The sequence below is a fragment of the Athene noctua genome, chromosome 2, assembly GCF_965140245.1.
Source record: "Athene noctua chromosome 2, bAthNoc1.hap1.1, whole genome shotgun sequence".
In the NCBI taxonomy this organism is placed as follows: domain Eukaryota; kingdom Metazoa; phylum Chordata; class Aves; order Strigiformes; family Strigidae; genus Athene; species Athene noctua.
Genome location: NC_134038.1, coordinates 134,992,971 through 135,015,001, shown reverse-complemented (window position 1 = coordinate 135,015,001; position 22,031 = coordinate 134,992,971). Strand labels below are relative to the sequence as shown.

The following is a 22,031-nucleotide window of genomic DNA, read 5'->3' as shown; positions in this document are numbered from 1 at the left end:
TGAGCTGACAGTGGAACAAGATGAACACAAGCACCAGAGCAATGAGGGTCTCAGTGTAGCCTGCTGGGATGGATGGTGTGGTTGAGGTTAGGGGGAGTTCAAGGAGCTTGAATGTGAGTAACACCATAGAAATACTTAGGCTAGTCTAAATGAAAAAGCAAACATTTTCTACCATGTGCCATTGCCTGCAATGAAGATCTAATCAGAACGCTGTTGATTTGTGTGATTTTTGAGTAAATTTGGAATTTTCATTTAGATAAATTCTGATTTTAGAAGTTAAAGTTCTAGAGTTCTAGAAGGGTCTCAGAGTACTGTAAAGCAACATAGGAGTTGAGAACATTAGGATATCATTTTAAATTTTTACTTAGTGTAAACTATACATATTAAGGGAGTTCCCAAATCTATTTCACCATTAATGCCATTTTAATACACTTGTGCCTTGTTCAGCTTAAAGTAAAATATTTTTACTGGTACTTCCAGTAATTTTCTGACATTCACGCATAACAGTATTGTTACATTATTCAAACTGCAAAATATTGTTTAAACCTACCCCCCCACTGTTGTTTAAATGGCAGCATGTTTAATTCTCACATCACAAATGTGCATTACTTCAATTATTTTAATGTCAATTTCTACATGTTTTTTTTTTTTTTTTCTAAACAGACACTTCAGCTGAAATTGCCTGTCATAGTTCTTTTCCAAAACTAAGGGTTGATTCAACATAGAAAGTTGTTTTTTAATTTAATGACTGGAGGATTTAAATTGTGGCAAGATCCTTTACAGCAGGATTTACAGTCCATTTCTTCTGCAAAGGCTGTAGGTGGAACTGAACATTTGAGATGAAGGGGTTGTTGGGACATTGTGTTTTTATTTCTGGCTAATCTATTTTATCACAAAGCTTATTATTTGTACTAACACCAAACCTCTCAAGTGTGATTGACAAACATTTGATAGGGAAATGGATGCACCTGAGCTTCAGACTGAAGGCCTGAATGTACAAATCCTGTCCCTATTCCCATTTCTAAATGTCATTTTCTACAAAGGTATAGCATCCATTTGTTTTCACCATTTCTTTGTGTTTCCCTGGTTATTATTCCATTGCAAATGAAAGCATAATAGATGGCTTTAGAGGCTACCTTCGGTATAGTCATGTTAACTGGAGCTACATAAAACTGAGCCGTGATAAGCCCTTCTGAAAGTTTAAAAAAACACAAACTTTTATTGGGAAGAGTGTTGGACTGAGCCATACAGCTGAACGAAGGAGCCAACAAGCACACCCCAGCTTGTTTCTCAAAGCCCTTAACATTTTAATTTTCTAAAATTCTGTTTTTTACACAGAAGTCAAAACCTGAGCAATCTTTTTTTGGGCACGGGAAACCTGTCTAAAAGTGAAAAAAGGGCACCTTGAGCTCTGCTGTTTAGAGATTTTTGAAGGTGAGAAGGGAACCGGGCCATGCACTGGGTAGGTGCGCAAGGACTTTCTCCTCGTTCCCAGAAGTGGGTCATGCAAGTGATGGCACATCAAAAAAAAAAAAAAAAAAAAAAAAAAAAAATCCCCAAACTCAACCCACCAAGAAAACCTCTGAAGCAGACGATTCAACAAAAAATAAAAAACCCGAGGTTTTCCCCAGAGCCGCCTTCAGCACCCCAGCGCCACGGCGGACCGAAGCAAGGCCTCGGGGCCGAGTTACAAGCCCGAGCGCCGCGCCTGGGAGCGGGGGGTGCGCGGAAGAGGGCGGGTGCGCGGAGGAGGGCGGGCCCCGCCGGTCGCGCACCTGCGGCCGGGCCATGGGCAGCCGGGCCATGGGCGGCCCGCGGGCCACCGCGCCGGGGCAGCAGCTCCGCGCCCTCTTCTACGCGCTGCCGCCCGGCGAGAGCTCCTTCCGCACGGTGGAGGAGGTGCCCGACTACGTGGAGAAGGTGAGAGTCCCCTCCCCGGCCCTCCCCTCCTCCGCGGCATCCTTCGCCGCGCACCGCCCCCCGCCCACCTTCAGAAGCGGCAGGAGGGAGGCCCAGGGAGACTGTCCACCAAAGGGCACCTGAGTGAAGGTTAAATACCTTGACTTTTTCTGACCGCTTTCGTTCCTGGGCTGTCTGTCTGTCTGCAAGCTGCCCGTATAACCGCGCAGTCGGTTTTAATGTATTTTAAATGAAGGCTCGGATGCTTCTGCCTGATACTAGGAGGTAAAGGTTTTCAGAGAAGCACTCCAGGTGTCTGAGGGTTGATGCGAACCATTGTTCAGCTTGTCGGTGCTGCTGGATATAGTGACAGCAAACTGAACCGAGTAAGTTAGAAAACATGATGCTGTGTTTGGCTAATATGGTTCTTAAAGCAAGCAAAAAGTCAGGTCCCTTTGCGCCCTTAAGGTGAGTGCTATGAGTTCGGTCAAAGAAAGAGAAATAAAACCTTCTGTTTAAAATAAAAAATAAAGATCGTTTAAGAGAATTGAGAACAAATATTTGTGTTGGGACACCGCCATCTCCTAAAGCTCCAAGGCAAGAGTACAGGGGTCAGGGGTGAGAACTCCCTTGTCAGCAGGCAGCAGCATATCCCTCCCTCCCTGTCTGCCCTGCCCATTTATCTGCTGCCATGGAGGTACCTTTGCTCCCTTCTGTCCTACCTATTGCACATATCTCGGCACCCAGCTCCCGCTGAACCTGGAACCGATACGAGCTTTTTGTGGAGACAGCAGATAAACACTATTTTGCCCTTGTCAAAGTAAATTCAGTCCAGCTTCACTGGAGGTCCACACTTTTTATAGGGGTGCTGGTATCTCTGACTAGCTCCTCTGCCAGGTGCTTGGACTGCTGTGCAGCAGCTGCTATTGGGCTGTAATGGGGGTGTCCTGGGTTGCGCAGAGCAGTGTAGCACTGTCAGCAGCTTTCTGGGAATTGTAATATGAAGCAGCCCCTTGCTGATGGCTGTTACCAGCAAACATTGCCCTTTTGGGTAGTGTAAGCAGACAGCTGCCTCAAACCCAGCCTGTGTATGCAGTGTCTGGTCGATGCACTGCTTTCCTCGGAGGCATTTTGCAACTAAGCTGTAGCGTCATGATTGAGGCAGACTGTCTAGAGCTTGACAGTTTTGCCTGGTCTTTGCCGGTCACCTGGTCTCTCCTTCCAGCTTTATCTATTGCATATCTCAGTCCAGTTTACTGTTCCCGCATTTCATTTACTTTCACATATCATTCACTTTCTTGCCAGCAGCATCCCTTAACGTGCCTGACCTTTCTTCTCCCATGTAGAGCTGTGCAGTACTCAGCTCAGACCTTGGCCAAACCTGGAATTTCTTTTACTGGGCACATAGCTGTAAAAGTTTGAGGAAGGATTCTTATTAATTCTTTGCATTGTAAAAGCACCTGCAGGCTTCTGCTGTTGTAGAGCATCATGATAAGTTTGTAAGGGAATATATACCTCACAAAAAAATATACTAAAAGTTTCCTTTTACGATTCTACTTTCCTGTAATTGCTGTCTTAGGTGAGTTGTACTAGAATCCCTCTGCCCCCCCACCCCCTTCCCCAGGTGGGTTTGTTGCCAGAAGAGATCTTTTGATGCTTGGTTAAGTGGGTGTGTAAAAGTCTTTTAGTGGTATAACTGTCTTAACTGTATGGCTTTGGTCTGAGTTTAGGCAGTGTTCACACCTCTTCTTCTGGCCATGTGTTTGTGGGCAGAAGGTAACTACCTACAGTCCCTCTCCAGCTGCTTTTCACTATTGTTTATTTGACCTACTAGTCCAGCAGCTTCTCTTTGACTGTGTAGGGAACAAATTGCAAGAGCAGCAGATCCATTGGATTCAGCAGGGCTAGATTTAATAGTGACATGAGTGGTAACCCCTTGAATGGGTACAACGGCAGAAGCAGATGTCTGATCTCAGCCCCCCACAACGATAAATTTCTAGTGTGGAGCTGGTAATAAATGAAGGCCTCAGCTCACATAATTCACTCTAAAAGACAGTAATGATAATGCAGGTGTGAAACAAACTACTGATTACATCAGTGTCTCCTAAGCAGGTTTTGGGTTTTTGTTTGTTTTTTTTTTTTCCTTTTTTTCTGAGACAACATATAGAAGTGTCATTTAGATCTTGGCTCTATGATCTTGTACATATCAGATGGATGAGGGTATTTCTAGTACCTTAGACACATAGCTACAGCTGCAGGGATATGCAATTTCCAACATGAGGCAGGTGGCAGAACCTTCTAATTCACTCAAATATTCATGGTTTTGGTGGTCTGCAAAATTGACCACTTTGGTGATTTCCAAAATATATGCACTTCATAGAAGCAGCTCCTATGAGCAGGTCAGGTATACTGTTACATCTGGGCAGCAAATGACAGCAGTGGGTGAAGCAACTCTGACTTCAGAACTTGTGTGGTGTACTTTCTGGCTGTGGTTATATTACTTCCATTTCAGAGACAGGAGAGCTCACTGTCCCTGCGTCATGCTCTGTATACTGGCAGAGCTGCACATGAAGGCCCCAAGTCCTGTTTAAAACATGACCTAATCAGCTACCGGTGAGTAGTAGCAAAGCTCTGCAGCAGTGCCCAGGGAAAAGTCACCTTTCCAACTAATCTCCAGAATTCTGGGAGAAGGGGTCCAAATCCTGGAGCTTCTGTCATGTAGAATTTGAAATCCTTGATTTTGCCTTATTTCTAGGAGGAGAAGGGAAAGTGTAAGTCAATTTTCTTTCTCGAGGACAGAACATCCCGATGCTTACAATGTATACTGATGCTTATGCTGTCCTTTCATGAGCATCCTCTTTGCTATGGATATAAGATTATGCTCTGCACGCTCTGTTTTTTCGATTCTTTTATAATTTACAGATAGGCAGATGGAGTGCTGCTTTTTGCCAAAACCAGGACATTGCCAAATATAGTTTTCATGAACAACTTCACGACGTTCTGATATTATCACTTTTGCTCAGTAAGGACTTTCATGAGTCAGACTTAGGAAGAGAGCACAGTGTTCCTCCTTGCCGAGAGCCCCAAAATGAAAGCTTTAAATTTAATAATTATTGTATGATTATTAAATATGTATGATAACAATCACTGTAAGATTAAGTTCATATTTACACTCAATTCATGTTTTAGGCTTTACTTCTAAATAATGAGGCACAGAACTTTTGCGTTTAGTTTTAGATGAAATTTGAGATTCTTATGTTATAAGGACATGGGACTTTAAGAAAACAGAAACTGTTTCAAGTCTTGCAATAAAACCATGAATTTATGATGAGTTTCAACTTAGAATATTATTTTTTGCAACTGTATGAAGCAGCAACTGATTTTAAATGGTCCTTGGCATTCTGTAAGAGTTGATTACCTATAAAGGAACCCTTCTTATTCAGTGCTCAGAGCTTTCAAGGTATGGATCAGTTATTCAAGTAAACCACAAGCTAATGCAAATTAATTAATTAAGTATTATTGGTGATGGGCAAAGAGAAAGAAACTGGAAACAGAGAGAGAGTAAAACATGTATAGACCAGAAGATATCAAAAGGATCCAGCTTCTGTCTCTGGCATGTGATGCCAACAATGGCTATTTCTTAATTTTGTGCCATTTTGTGGAAATCTAACATGGTACAACCCTGCTCCATGACAATAGCTCTTAGATGTTACAGTCACATAAATAATACATACTAGTCTTGACATAGTTGATCTCTTTGATGTGCTTTGGACAATGCTTAATGTGGGTGTGTGGGAGAGAGTTGGTAATTTCTTAGATACTAAGAGGTATGCCATAAATCTTTCCTTTTGCAAGCTCCTTGATGGGCAGGAGGTTAAGGCTGTGTCAATGTTTCTCTATCCTCTTTGCTATGACACTCCCTATCTGTGAGTGAAAAAGTGCTGTCAAATGCTTGACTGTCTCACAGCTTCATAGTGGGAAGAAAATATTTAATGAAGTCAGTGGGAAAGAGGTTATATTAGTGCATATTAGTATAAAGTCAAGTATTTTAACCATTTCGAAGGTTGCTAGATAAGGTGAATCACCACATAAAATACAGGCATCATATATTTCCTGTTCACTATTTTCATTTCCGGAATGAAGCATCCCATTTTTTTTTTTTTGCCCTGAGCCCATTCAACTTGCTGCGCAGCTTCTGGTGTTCCATAACTTCAAACTGCCTGTAGTCTCTGATAGACCTCATTCCTAATATTGTGGTCAAGTATTTCTTAGTTGTTCTAAAGACCCTTTTTATCTCTTCTGGAATATACAGCTGTGGTCATCAACATTTGTTTGAGAAGACAGGAATATGTTCTTTAGTTGTATCAATTAACAAAAAGCACATGAAAAGTCTTGTCTACTTAGAAATTAAGCAGCTAGAGCAAAACAAGTATTTATATTTTCCTACCATGTTTCAATGTTTTCAAGAGGAAGGTTGTGGTGGGTTTATTTTTTATTTGTTTCTTTATTTATTACTGATTTCAAATATCCAAAGATTTACCATGTTGGTTTTCTTGGGTGCTGTTTAGGCTTTATCTATAGGTCTTCCTTTGCTTTTGAAGTTTTTTATATCATTAGTTAGTGCATATCCCAAGCAGTCTTCTAGGTACCTAAAATGCTGTTAAAGAGCAAGTTAGGCATCTAAATTAAAAAGTGCCATGTTGATATTAATCTCTGTTCATCTGTTATTGTAACCTAACCCTGAGCTGCTGAAGTTTATGAACTTTCACATTTCCTAGACGCTATAAATCTTTTGCTGCTTGCATGTTTTGAATCATCCAATTCTTCTTTGACTGAGCAATCTGGTCTATATCCATCTTAGGTTCTTTAGTGTCCCAGCCTGGTAGGAATTCCCGGATCATATCTCACTTGGCAACAAAAATGAGCACCCTCCAAAATGCAATGGCATTTGCAGAGGCAACATGCTTCTTCCATTAAAATGTCATACAGGCAGGAGCAGCCTCTCTTCTACAGCAGTGCAGTTTGGAGGGTTTCAGTCTGTGAATCTGTATTTGTTTGCAGGTTGCTTGAAAAGGACAGCAGAAGACAAACAGGGCAAGTTTGGCAGTGTGATGCCTCCCATAATGGTGCAGAAACTCTCACTGGTCTTGCATTTCTCTTACCCTCCAAAAGATGGTGGGAATTTTATGCCTTAATACCACTGAGAAGGAGTTGTCTGAATGTCTCCACGGTCACCTAAAAATTTTCTACAGAGCGAGGGAGGCAGTTGAAGGAACATTCATGTGCACAGAGTTGTGATGCAAGTAAAATAGCTCCTTCCTTATTTCCTTGCAACAGGCCTTCTAGATTTTGCTGATGTGCTGCCACTGCCTTGTCGTTCCTTCCACCCATGAAGTGCAGGGACTGTTGGGGGGACTCCAGTGCCAGTAAAAAAGTGTATGCTCTACCAATTACTGTTATACGATGCTTTTTTCTAGCCTGTGCTGATGAAAACTTGTGAACAGCTGTAACAATCTTCCATTACTGCTGAAAAATAGTGTTGTCACAATGGTATTACTGGTCCTACCACTAGTCCCAGCCATACCTTTCTCTACTGGATGCTGCTGTTGTGCGTTTTCAACTTGCCAGTTGATCTTGGACAGTGTGAATTGAATCCTAGACTGAAGCTGTGTTGTGAATGAGAAATGTTTCAGTCTCACTCATCATTGTACTTTTCTTTCAGAAAGACATAAAATTATTTTACAGTTAGCACAACCCAAAAGAAAAAGGGAACATTCTATCATTGCTGCTTGGTCTGGAAAGAGAATTATGTTCTATGCCCCAAATTGGAATGGGCTGCATAGTTACTGGGTTCTCTGATGAAAAAGCATACAGAAGAGCTGTTACCACCTGCAGCAAAAAGCATGGCAACAGAAATGCAGAATAGAAAGAAACTTATTTTACTGTGTCTTTCAGATAATATTGTTGGATGCCAAATTCAGTGGCTGAACACATTCAAAAACCGTTCACATATCAAATCAAAAGCAGATTTCTATTTTACCTTGTGGTTAGAGGAGCCCACAAATGTCTCTTACTGATTTTCTTGAATGCGAGAAATACGAATTTGGAAAGACTTTTGTGTTTCGTTTTGGTGCCATTTAACAATTTGTGTGCAGAAGGTACAAAAGAAAATAATATGGAAGGAGGTTAGTGCACTGGATTTATGCTGGTGTTGTGGATTAAATGGTAGCCATGGTGGTTCTGATTCATAAAGTCCATGTGGAACTTTATTGTACTAGCTAGTACAATAAACTAGCTAGTGCCAGCTAATCTGAGAAGTATCTGGCTGCATAAACTGCCGTTAGGAAAGGTGGATCTAATTCTGTTTGTGTTGTGACTTCTTTTCTTCAAACTATTTTTCAGAGTATTCCATTCTTCATTGCTTTTATTGGCCTGGAGTTTGCTGTCAGCTGGGTTCAGAAGCGTAAGCTGTCAGGTCGGATCAATGACGGCATAAGTTCTCTTTCTTTAGGTGTCCTGTCTCGACTGCCAGAGTAAGTATACATGTTATATTAGCTTTAGATTGTTTTTAATCACTAAGAAGGAAGAAAAGTATTTATTGAAGTTGTTATTGCTAACCCAAAATGATTAAACAGGGCATCTGGATCTCACTTTGCTAAAATGAAGTTGCGTGAAGAGTGTAAATGTCTTTCTAATCTGTAAGGCTAAATACGATACTTGCAAGATATTTTCCAGCTCCAGTTATATTCCTCTATATTTGATCTTGGCTGTCACCTTTTGGTGATTCTGTGACTTCAGCTGACTTGACTGTATTTTATTTTAGACTGTATGTTAAAATCTGAGTTTTCTTTCATTAAACTTCAGAAAGAAGGAAACAAAACAGAACCAACAAGCCAAGTCCATTATTTTCATTAGCCTTTAAAAATATAACCAGATTGATAGAATTGTGAATATGCATGCGATCCAAAGTTCTTTGAACTCAGTCATAATCTTGCATTGGACTTTTCATTTTAATGCCTGAGAGGATTGTTGCAAACATGATCATCTACTCTACTTTCCAATGTAAAGGCCATAAGATTTACCTGAATCAGTTCAAGGTGAACAGGGTTGTGTTTTAAAGAAATATCCACTGTGGATTGCTAAATATCCAGTAATAGGGAATCCAGCAAATTCTTTATATAAATTGCTCTAAGTGTTTTTCAGGAGCTTTCATTACGTCTAAGCAATACCATGTTTTAGATCTGTCTTTGCATGATATGAGCTTCCAGATGATAGATTTTATTACATCTTTTCTGTTAGAATGGGACTATATTTCTATTCCCCATGTATGAATTTACAGATTACCACCAAATTGCATATAATCTGCTCATTACATGAAGAAAAGTTTCTGTTGTTTAAATTTGACTATATGGTGTCAAGTCTTTAAATTATTCCCACAGTTCTTTTTCTGAATCTTCTGCAGTTTTTCAGCCTTCTTACTGCTGATGTCTCAAGTGCACTCCGTAGTTCAGCAATTACTACCTCACTGCCAAATAATGAAGTCATTTGTTCTCTATTTCTACTTGTTGTTTCTCCCTTTATATATTCCAGGTTCTCTGAGCCATCCTTCATCCCCAAATATTTTTTTAGGTTCTGTGGCTTACATTCCTCATTCATAGGCAATATGTTCTTATATTTGGCTACGTAGAAATACATGGATTGTACATTTGATCATCTTGAAATAGCTTGAATCCAGGAAATGTTATCTTTGTTACTTAGAGATTCCTGGTTTTTTGTCATTGCAAATTTTACTAGAAATCTTTTCTTTCAATCCAGGTTATTGATGAAATACACTACAAGAGCACTGCAACAAAAAAATTATCCCTTCTGGTGGGTAGCAGCCATTTTCTGAAATGTGTCAATTACCCACTTTATAATCTATTGAACATTTGACATTTACTTGATTTTTTTTTTTTTTTAAACCTTTCTAATTAAGAAAAGACAACTTGTGATGCATCATGTTAGTTATCAGTAGTAAATATAATGGATGTATCCTTTTAAGGAGTTTTGTAGACAAATAATGGCAGACACACTCTCCCAAACTCTTCATATATCTGCAAATAAGAGGCATGAGCTTTCAGCATGAGAAATACTCAAACATAATGTCTGTTATTTGAGAATTTCATGAAGTTAATTTTGCAGCTAGTGTACAACCCGTATTCAGACCATTTTGTTGCTTTTAATATGCCTTGTGAGCATGATCTTGAAGGAGAACTATTCAATTTTTCATTATATTTTAAGCTGTAATAAATTGAATATTTAATCATACATTATCAGGGTTGTGTGTTGGTACACACAAAAGTCTAAAGGCTTACTCTAGTTTCCATGCAGCTAATACTGAAATAGTTCATATGTTGCTCTTCAGCTTAACCCATATTTTCTAGACGGTCATACACTTCACAAGTCTACCATGTTAAATACTTTTTTTAAAAAAAATCTGAAATATTTAGGATAGCTTAAGTTAAACAGGAGGACTGAGATATATGTAAGGTGATTTTGAATGGTTTTGTGAGGCCTTTTGGCTTTATTTTAAGAAGGCTAAAATGCTTCAGATGCACTTATTCCTGGAAGAAATGCTTGCTAAGAAGATTATTGTTGCGTGTGTGGAACACAGCTTTGCAAGGTGCTGAGTACTTTTATTATTTTGGCACTCAGTACTTTGCTGCAGAATTTGGCTTGCAGGCTATGCAGTTTTCTTTCGGATAAGAATTATTTTGCAAGATTGTTTCAACTGAGTGAACCAAATGACCCTTAAGGACACAAACTTCACAGGCTCAGGCCAATCTGAAGGATCGGTACACTTAGTCGTTGCCACACCAGCACAAGAAGTCTCTTCCAGACCACTTGTGCGGCTCTCACGGCTGGGAATAGAAGACCCTCCTCAGCAGTTCTTTCTAAAAATCTGTAATGCTTTTAACTTTCTGGATGAAGGTGAAAGAAGCAGGCAAAATACAGACTTCCTTAATTATTTAATTGCATGTTAATACCACAGTTCTAATGGTGACTGCTTAGTGTAATGTCTCTTTTGTAAGTGAATTGTGAATCCTAGACTGGCTAAAAAGGCTTGAACTAAAAATCCAGAAGAGTTTACCCTTCTGTCTTCTGCTTTCATGATGTGAAAGAACTGGGTCAAAAAAAAAGGGGGAAGAAAGAAAAGCATATGCAAAATCTGTTGCTAAGACTTTCACTTCAGTCTTTCCCTTTCAAGCAGAAAAGGTAGGGAAAGCTGACAGAAACTGCTAAAACAATATTTCAGCAGAACCCACAGCATCAGGGGAAATAGTAGTGCAAATCATTAACAGCTGAAGGTTAGATTAACACACCATTGATTGTATCCTCTCCCAGGGACTAATTTTCATTTTCTCAACTAGCAGCAATGGTTTGCCACTTCCTTAAAAAATCTGTGGTTGAATCTAAAATGGTGGCCTTCAGTCTATTAGTTTGAAGCTTCAGATGCATTGTTGCAAAGAGGTCTTTACATTTAATGAAAAAATTAGGAGTCACAGACCATATTCAGCCTCTAAGTATGTTTTTCCATTTCACAGCCTGTATAACAGAAGTACTGCATATCTTGAGGGAAAAGAGTATTTATTCAGTGTTTCTTACCTCATTGTTGGAGAAAATGCAAATCATAAATTGTTGATATTCATATGCCAAATATTAAAAATATAAGTGTAAGAGAAAAAGTCTAATTGGACAAGTCAATGTGTTTTGTTTTTAGACTTATTAGACTCAACAGCATGTAGTAGAATTGCTTTGTGCGTACATATCATCTCTTGTAAAATAGCTCATACATTTCTTAAATATAATTTTCTCTGCCTTAATGCATACTATGTATTTCTCTGCATGCATGAATACTAAATGTTATAAGCAATGAAAAGTAATTTGGGGAAAAGGGAGAGACTTGAATTACTAGGCTTGCTCCCAGCATCCTAAATGGTGGTGGTTAAAAAATTTCTGAGAACTTTTATTCTAAATAAATAAATAACTTTTCTAACTAGCCATTGCCAGGAGACTTGAAATGCTGCTTTAAAAATATTCTCCCTGGAGAAAGTTATTTTGGGTATAAATATCCACTATACAAGTATGTGCATTATTTCATATTGGCCCATTTCTTCTTTTAAAGCAGCAGAACATAAATCAAAAAGTGTTTGGGGGATAACTGAGGTAGGCACATTTTCAAACTAGTTGGGAAAGTCTCCGTTCTTTATGGTCATGCTCAATTGCCAATTTTTAGTGTTCAACTCTGCAGCACAGTCATACAGTGTGTGTGTATATATATATGTCTAACAGTTTTGTCAGTCAAGTCTGCAATGAAATTCTCCATTTCTAAAGAGAACATTACCATTTCTATACATTATTTACTTTGGTTTCTGAAACAGAGGAGATTAGAGTTCTCTGAAGCATTGCTGAACATCAGAAAGAAACAAGAAAATGCTTTTTGATTAGTTCATGCTATTATGCATCTTAAGGTATCTGTACATCAGTAATTGAATCAAAGGAGTACAAATCCTTTTTGCTGTAGACCAGTGTATTCAGTTTTGTGTGTCATCTACATTTTAAATAATCTTTTTCCAGAAGTTAGGTTGAAGAGGCTGTTTCATGTGTGTTTTAGATCAGCACTTCTGCCAAATGAAGCACCTTTGACTGGCCTGTACTTCTGGCTGCTCATTCCTGCCTCCGCATCTTCTCTCCCCTTTTACCAGCATCAGCATTTGTGTTGCACAGTGGTGAAGTGGCCCAGGAGGCAGGTCCAGAATGCCCCATCATATTAACCTGCATCAATTCTTCCTATGGCTGTGCAAAATCTTTTGCTAGCACAAGAAATGGGCTTGGAAAAAAAGCAGTCAGGGTTGCAGGACAAGACATGCTCAGTTCTTTTGTAGCATGACTGAGTTATCCGCTTTAAAACATGCATAAAATTGCAATCTGAAACCAAAAGTTTTCAATTCTTAATAGTAGCAATATGCAGAGCTGCTTAGAATACGTTTGGTTCAAGTTGGTGCAAGCAGTTCACAACCCTGTGGGGCTCGCAGTGTTCTGACAGAACAGAAAATACTTGCCTGCATGGATTTATCCATTCAAAGTATGTCCTGAAGTATTTGCTAGATACTTCATGTATGACTAGAAATTTATAATTCCATAAATTAGTGACTGCATCTCTTAGAGAAAAATTTGATGCATGTGGTTTCTCATAAATTACATTTTCACTTTGAGACTTATTAGGTACATTTTTTCTCCACATCTGTTTGACTAAGACTTTGGACAGATGTTTATTTAGAGCATGGTCAGATGTGTTGCTTGTGATCCAGCTGCCCCCTCAGATCTGCCAACATAACTGCACATTTAATTGCTCCCTAACCTGGTCCTGACAAAGTGATCCAGCTAAAAGCAGAAACAAAAGCCCCCCAAGAACTATAAAAGAGGTGTTTAAGCTCAGCTGCATTCATTTTGACAGAGCCAGGTCAGGGAGCAGCTATGCATGCAATTATGCTGGCAGGTCTGAGGGCTGGTAACCACCACAGTTAGGGCAGTGATGAGCAGATGGGGCCAAACTAGAAGGGTAATCACTTAACCTGGTTAAATGGCAAGTCCAACGTAACTTCTGGCTACTGCACTTCTGTCCTTCCTGTACTCATTTACTTAGTCCTCTGTTTCTCTTGTGTAGGTTCAGGTGCTCATGTGATCCAGTGTGGAGTTATTTCAGTTCACTGTGGGAGCAAAAAGGTATTTGCTTAAGGCAGAGAGACAGACAAGTGAGTGGGAATGTGGCAGCCAAGAGCTGTCAGGCCCTAGGCTCAGGTGCTACTGAACCTGCAGTCATGACCATCCTTCCTGGCTGCACTGTCCCATACCCGTATACACTGATAATTGTTCCCACATTTTGCCAAAGGTCACAGCCCTCAGCTCTGTCAAAAGAACAGGTTTTGAAATAACTCACTTATCTTCTGTAGGTAGAGTAGGATAAACAGTTTCAATTAAGGGGATAGTGCTGTGCAGCGGGAGCTGGTAGCATTTTCAGCAGGCAAATCTGACTCTGGAAAGGGATTTTCTAAATCAGTTCAGTTAAGCTTATGGTAGTGACTGTCTATGTGAACAATCTTTGGTCTAATTAGGTTTTTTTGATCTGGTTTGTTGTTGATGAATTGAGTGGAACTAAATCAGTAAAAGTTAGGATAATTAATCCTCATGAGTTACTGTCTTCTCTCTGCATCAGTTTAACACAGTTTTATAAATTTGGTGTAGATCATGCTGTGTCCTCAGGCAAGTCCAAATCCAGCTGTGGCCAGTAAAGATACCAGTGCTTCCTGCCTGCTGTCAGGTGTTCATCACCACCTCCCCAATCCCCTGTTTCCGTCTCCACTTCTCTCAGTGGTGAGTCTTTCCCAGGCATATCAGCAACATTGCCTTCAGTGGTTTAAAATGTAGAATTCTGTTAACCTGGTTCATTTTGTTTGAAGCACCCATATAGTGAAGTTATTTCACTATATTTTTAGAGAGCACCCGTGTGGGCAGACCTGCTGGCAGAGCAGCTTTAGACAGCCTGGCATGCATTTTTGGTGATTTTCACTTTTTGGTGATGACTAAAGAAAGGTCTGAGCCAGAGTTTAAAACACTGGAGTTTCTAATGAAATGACATATAAGCTACTAAACATTAAAAGTAAGTATTTGGGAGAGAGACTTGATAAAGTCAGGATGATCTCCAACTAATTGACTGAAACAACTGGTACTCCCTACTTACCATACATTCTAGAGATTGCTGTATTTTGCGCAAGCCTGTCAGGCAGCCAATTACTCTTTTTAGGTTGTAACCTCTTACACAGACACAGCTGTTTGCAGAATGCGTATTTATCTACAACCTTAGTATTGCATCATTGCCTTTTTCTATACAGTGAGGCCAGTAAATGGCGCAGTGATTGCCTGTTCCTGAATCTCAGAGCCCAGCATTGCACCTGCCATGTCTTTAGAAACAAACACAAGCTGTCATTGTTTGTTCTCAAACATACTTGTGCTCTTCTGTGAAAGTACAGACTGTGAACTGAGTTTACCCTTACTGAAAATGTTATTAAGTTCAGTAGTCTCTGTAGCTCACAAAATATATCAGTTTCTCAAACATCATTAACTGTGTAATTTTTATTCTATATTTCTGTATTTTTATTTAAGATACATTCTGTCAGTTTACACACATTTTGAAAAAAATATAAGGAACTGCTGCTGTGTAGAGTACCCTTCTGACTGAAGCACTTCTCTGATAAAAGATGTATTAAGTTTAAATCAGCATTCCACTAGGTGGAGCACAGGGGTAGCATTTTTAGAGCTGGCCAACTTAGTTTCCTGGGTCAAGATCTAGAAGTTATGGAAATTGGGGAAAACGTCTCTAAACGATTCTGTTTATCAGTGTTACAGGTCTGAAAAGAATAGACTTTCACCACTGTGTATATCATAGACAAAAACAAACTATCATTTTAAAAGTTCAGAAGTATGACCAAAGCAGTTCAGTAGAAATTATCATGTAAATATTTTTCCTTATTTCATCATTTAATGTGCTATGAAGTCTCGCTGAAGTTATTTCACTATATTTTTAGAGACAACAGAAACAGTCATGTTACCTTTGTTATCTTTGTTCTAGATAAATTCAGAAGAACTAATCTGAGTTGAATAGAATACTGTTTTCTTTTTCCTCATTACTTACTGTTATAAACTTGTTCCTAATCTAACTTAAACTGTAATGCAAATTTGCTGATTTTAGTGGAACAACAAAGCAGGAGAGAAAAATCAGATCCTCTGTTGGAAAAAGCTACTAAATAAGCATTTGTATTAAATTTATATGGTGCTTTTTAGACAAACATTGAAAAGTCAGGTCTGTTACCTCACAGAATATGACATTCTAGAATCTCCCAGTATTGTGTGTCCTGAATTTACTAGAACAGAACTTACTGCCCAGTGTGCTGGGCAGGTATAAATAAGCCTAAAGAAATATAATTTCTGTTCTCATAAAGGAAGCTACAATGCCAGAAGCTCAGCTGTACTGAAGCTTTTGAACTAGGTTTGTAATCTTTTAAAGGTCACATGTAATTAAATTTACCAGAAGAGCTTGGATATCTTAGGACAAAATGTGATACTACTATGGATTGTATCACTAAATGCAGTAGAACTTCTCATGAAAATATTTAAGTTGTGCTGGACTTTGCTTATTTGTGTATAAAAGAGTAAAGATAAACAAGTGGCTTGCATTATATTGGCAGGATTTAGAGTTAAAAAAAGTGTAACACCGACTTTTGTTCTTTTCCTTCCAAAACCTATTATTTCATGTTTTGTTCCACCCACTACTGTAAATTAATATTAGTCTCTTAGAGAATAAAAAGTGAAGTGAAACAGGAATAGGTTTGGTAAAGAAAAGCTCAGGTCTATCAGACAAAACATTCTGCAATACTGTGTGCAGTACTGCATACAATACAGCTAGTAGGGATACGGGATTCACCTCCCTTTTACTTTATTTTGCATTAGATGGGTTTTTTTCTCCTGAGGGATTGTGGGATTTGCATTATTTAGGCTAAAATGCTAGAGAAGAAAGCTGTACTGAGGAAGAGGAGAGGCTTTGATTCAGCTTTTTGTGTCTGGTGGGAACATTTTCTCAAAATGTAGGTGCTATTTCCTGTAATCAAGGGCTTTCCAGAGCCTGATAATCATTTCCCAGCTGTATCATTTTGGTGAATTATTTTTTAGCCTTGGGTTATTTCATGACTGGTTTTGCATATTAAGAATGGGAGAGGATCATATTCATCTTGATGATAGAAAACAGGGAATAGAACTCCCACAGCTCCCTCTCCCTTTCCCTTCACCTTGTGGAAAGTTTGGCTTTGTGCTAAAGTGTGAAAAAAGCCTTGACTGCAGTGTGTCAGGCATATTTCAGCTCGATTTGTGTCAACCCTAATAAGTCAGCTGACAAGGTAATAAATTGGGTGTCTGTTCAAGACCTGGCACCTGTACAGGAAATAAAAGGGGATTTCAGTTGCAGGAGGTTTGCTTTGTTTTGCAAATGGACCTTTTCTCTAGGCTGTTCTACCTCCCCCCCTTCTCCTCTTTACTGAAATCGTGTTATCAAAATGTTTATTTCAATTGTGACTGGAGCCAGTTTTTCATCTGGAAAAGAAAGCTCTATGAGTATGCATGGAAATAGAAATCCTTATGCTTTCCATCTGAAACAAAGGCTTACAGAGTATTTAATTATTCATGTATCCTGCTGTTACATGTATGGTCTGAATAATTTCAAATTATTGAGGAGAAACTGCCTTTGTTCAACATTTTGAAACTTCACATTCATGTAGTTTGAATCAGGCTAGAAAAACTGAATTTATTTAACCTAGGGAAACCGTATTAGTAATATCTCACTATTTTTAATGATAATATAACCTTGTGACCAGGGTGTCTTAACATGTTTCCCTCTGTGTCTGACCTCGAAGGATTCAAGTCTGCTAGAGCCCTTGAGAGACAAGCCTTTGTAGGTCCAGCTGTAGAGTTGTGTTTTTAGCTCAGGGGCCCCAGGTCAGTTCCCAGTGTGACATGAGGTGATGACTCCAACAGTGGCGAGAGCTGAGGCAGTTTCCTTGGGGTCTTCACTTTCAATATATGGATCTTCCTCCGTGCTCAGAAGAGAGACGAGAGCTACTGTCTCTCACCCTTTCCCTTCTGGTGACTGTCCTGGGCACCATGAAACAGGTTTTCTAAAACTTTCAGGCTCTAAAACTGATCTGTGGGTTGGATGAAGCAAAATGGGATCTTGTATTATTTGAAATGGGTAGCTGTCTTTTTCTCAGTTGAATATCCTCCACCTTTTCCCTCCTTCATTATCCTGTAGGGATCTACCATTTTCCCTCCTTCATTATCCAGTAGGGATCTACCATAAGTAGGTCTTCATGTCCACATGGACAGTTCATCTCCCAGAATTTCCTTCTTGGACTTTTTTAATTAGAGAAAGTGATAATCTGACCCAGTGGAAGGAGAATGGGGGAAAGTTTATTAAAGCAAGTATTATCACCTTTGAATAAAGTATGTATGAACTTTAGAATCTAGGAGACGAGAATGAACTCTCAAAGCTAAAATAGTTGCCTAAGTGCATACTTTGCACGTAATAAGAAAATTTTCAGTAGAAATGTTCAAAATCCAAGAATATAAATCTATGCAATGTATATAATAAGGTTTTCTATTCAGTTCTAGGATTTATTACTCCATATGCAGATGATTGGACTAGATGACAAAAGTCTTACCTATCTGCTTCTGTCATATTTATGGTTAAAACCTAATATTTAAATGAGCAAAAAGTTTTCTTAAGTTCTCTTCAGTATTTTCAAGAAGTGAAAATGGAACTTGAGGGATAAGAAAATGGGCAATATAAACCTTTAAAACTCCAAGTGAACTTTTAGAATCGTAATTGAATGCAAGCTCTGGACTTTCCTATCCATCACACTGTAAATTTTTAAAAAATACTTAGCTAAGCAACTCTTTTTTTCTCCAGTATTGCATAGTGATATGATGGATTATTCTAAATTAATTACAGTAATCAGCTAGTGCTATGTGCTGTAGAGTTGTGATTCAAGCATGAAGGAAAGAATGCACAGCAAATTACTTATACAAAAAATGTGTTCCAGGGTTAGCTCAAGTTTTACCCCTTGGCCTCAGCCTATGGAAAAAGAAAAAAAAAAAACAACCACCCAAACTCGAGGGTGAAATACTGAAAGCTGATCAAAAATGGAGGAAATGTACCAGTTCACATATCTTTGGATGTACTGCAAAGGCATTATAGGTTAATAAAAGCAAAAGAATAAAGTAAGAAAACAGTGCCTAATAATAACTGATACTCTATGTTGCAAGAGGTGTTTTAAATTTCCTGGTCATTGAAAAGATGTTAAGAAATGCCCATTTCTTCGTGCTTGAATAATATCAGCTCCTTTCTGACCTGTTGTGAAAGGGGTTCAGAATTTATACTGAACTTTACAGATGCTGCATGAAGTGAATTGCAAAAATCTGGTTGGACACATATAATCTTCTTTAAAAATATTTATAGAACACAGCTCTTATGAAAATTAAACATGTTCCAGGTGTGTATGGTCCAACTTCTGGGCATAGCTAGGTTGTTTCTGAAGTGGCAGATACACCTGTCATTGCTAGTCAAGAGAAATTCTTCATCTGCCAGCTGCTGAAAAGAAACTTCATGGGTTTTGTTGTGTTTTGGTTTTGTCCAAGACAAAACCTAGGATGATTGTAGTAAAGGTAGGAATGAGTTGCAGGTAAGATGTGGCAGCTGGCTGTGGAAAAGATACTAGTTCTCTTCTTCCCAAGCAACAACTCCTTATAATGCTTCAGCTTCTTGGGATAAAATAGTGGATGTGATACTGTCTGCTTGGAGGCTATTTTGGGGAGCTTGGGATTTTCAGATGATGTTGTCCCTTGGTAATAGAGAAGCTAGCAGCACAGAAACTCAAGATGTTTCCTTCTAGCCTTATTCAAAACACTGTTATGGGGAAGAGGTGCTAATGCCAGAAGTATAAAAGCTCTGAATGGATGTCTTTGCAAAAATATGGAAGCTGCTGCAAAGTTCAGTCACAGCATGTGGGATGGTTTGCGAGCTGAAACAGCCATGTTTGCTGAGGTTTCCTTGTGTTTCAGTGCAACTACTCAAAAGGACAGGACATGGCCAAACTGTTTTCAGGGATGGTTTCCAGGTGTGTGAAACAAGGCTTTAGAGGAGAAGGAGTATAATATATCCTCTTTTTTTAATTTTGCAAATTCAAGTATTTTGGGGGCCATGCTGTAAACTATATCAAAAATAATCAATCTGAAAAAAAAGAAAAAAAAAACACAACCAAGAAACAGGGTTTGTGAAGAAGTACCATTGAGAAGTGGCACTTGAGACAAGAATGAGCAGCCATGGACGGAGAGATGCATGGAGACTCTTTTAGCTGATTTCAGTGTAAGGTGAAGTTCCAGGTTGAGACTAAAGTGAAAGATGTTGGTCTGTGACAGTATTTCAGCTGAGGTTTTGCAAGACTGTGAGACCTATGTGCAGTTTGCTACCACCTCATTCAAGTAGTGTCTTGCAGGTACACCATTTGCATATCCCTTTGAACTTCCCTGAATTTGAATCCCTCAGCCTTCCTTCAATCATGAATACGATTTATAGATTTCTAAAATCTTGGGCAACTTTACACAAAGATGTTGTTCTGATGATGCTTCCTCCACCCCCTGCCTGCCAAAAAATATACCAGCAGCAAAACATCTGAGAAAGAGATTAGTTTTTTCTGCATGTAGATGATGGTGCTAATGATAATCTTATTTCTGACTCTTAGGCCTTAAACTGAGGTGCGTTTCATCCACTGGCATAAAAAGGATATGTGTGACTTTCCTACAATAAGTATCTTTTCCCTATTTTTTTTCTGCTTGCTGCTTTTCAGTGGCTACCCCAGTTCAGTTCACCACAGTCCCACAAACATTTTCATCAACTCAGCAAAGGAGGGTAGCAGGAGGGGGTGTGAGGAAGCTGCTGCAAATCATGCTGCGGTCGGTCTACTCCCTTCTACAAAAATGACAGTTTAAATATGCATCAATCTGCAGGTGAGGCACCATTTCACCGCTACCTAAGCCAGTTGTCACCTGGGCCACTCCTGTGTCTATGGCCTCTCATCTCTCTCATGCTGGGGTTAACATTTCCTCATCTGTCCAAAAACTCACCCAGCAAAACCAAAGCAATTTGTTTGGAGGCAACTCAGCTCCCAAATCAGTGAAATGAGGTGGCAGGTGGTGGGTCACTGAGGGGAGAGTGTGACTGGGGCAGCCCAAATTTCTATTAACCTGAACAGCTGTGGTGAGTTACTACAGCATCTGGCCTGCCCATCCCAGAGCTACTTTCTTTCTTCTTCTCCTGGTCTCTGCACTGACTTGCTTTAGGTCAGGGGTAGCTGCTCACTCCCTGTAATCCAGGAACTTCTGATGGCTTTCCTGCCTTTGCAAATTAATGATTTTTTTCTCCCCTTTTCTGTCAGCTGTGCTATTTTGCTGTATGAATTGTCCTTTCCCTTCTTTTCAGAGGCACTGGGCTTTGTCTTTTCCTGCTGCATTTATCCTCTTTTAAAATGAAGTTCAGTGATACACTGGGTTGATCACGTGTCTCACTGCTTCCAAAAGTCCTGTCACCTTCTGTGTCCTTCCTTACAATGGAAGCAGACAGGTAATGTCATACGTTAGTGTTTGAGCATAATTGCTGCTATACTTCAGTCACTTCTGACTTGTGAGTTTAGTAAGGGTAGGTTTCTTCCTGATTGAGGAAAACAGAGCACCATAGCACCTGCAGAGCACTGGAGCGCTTCAGCCTTTGAGCATGTCTAAAACCACAGTACGGGTGGTAGGTGGGTGAGGGTTGGTTTTAAAAATCTCGTAGACTTTAAGCAAAGGTTTCACTGAACTCAGTAGTGGTGTTACTTGACAGAGGTTGCACAACTTGGAGACTGGTTTTATGTGTTACAAAAAGACAAAGATAAGTGGTAAATATATAGTGAAAAGGTTCTGTAATTAAAGTTGACAAAATTACTGATAAAAATATTTGGTTCTCTATTTCAGTGCTTTATTCAGAAGTGTTGACTTAATTAGTTATATCTACGTATGGAATAACTATAGACTCTTTGAACTGCCCTGGGACTCACCATGGACGTGGTATTTGACATTCCTGGGAGTGGACTTTGCATACTACTGCTTTCATCGCATAAGCCATGGTAAGAGTTAACGAGTTTTCCGTGTATTAAAATACAAAATGTATTAATAATTTACTAATAAAATGAGGTACTTGTTTTTCTTTCTATAGTTAATCTACTCTAAGCATATATAGCTGCTCTTCTTCCCAAGGATTAGCAAAGACTCACTTTTATTTGAGCATGGAAAACTGTTTATACATCATACTCTGTATAATAAATGTGATTTTGTGAAAAGAGGGAATGTCGTTCTGAAAGCAGTACCACAATAAAAGTGAAGTATCACAGGAAGAAAATAGGAAGTACAGAAAAAATTAGGGCTAGTATCTCTATATGCCTGTATGAAAAATA

The 22,031-nt window shown here is 39.2% G+C and overlaps 1 protein-coding gene across 1 annotated transcript in view; it reads left to right on the top strand.

Moving 5' to 3' along the window:
- The first annotated feature begins 1,773 nt into the window (after positions 1-1,773).
- The window catches only part of AGMO (alkylglycerol monooxygenase), a 194,349-nt gene continuing 174,091 nt past the window's right edge, over positions 1,774-22,031 (top strand). Inside the window, exons 1-3 of the mRNA XM_074898034.1 lie at positions 1,774-1,920; positions 8,302-8,432; positions 21,553-21,704. Coding sequence (XP_074754135.1) covers positions 1,789-1,920; positions 8,302-8,432; positions 21,553-21,704 — 415 coding nt within the window. The 5' untranslated portion in view covers positions 1,774-1,788. The remainder of the gene's footprint in view (positions 1,921-8,301; positions 8,433-21,552; positions 21,705-22,031) is intronic.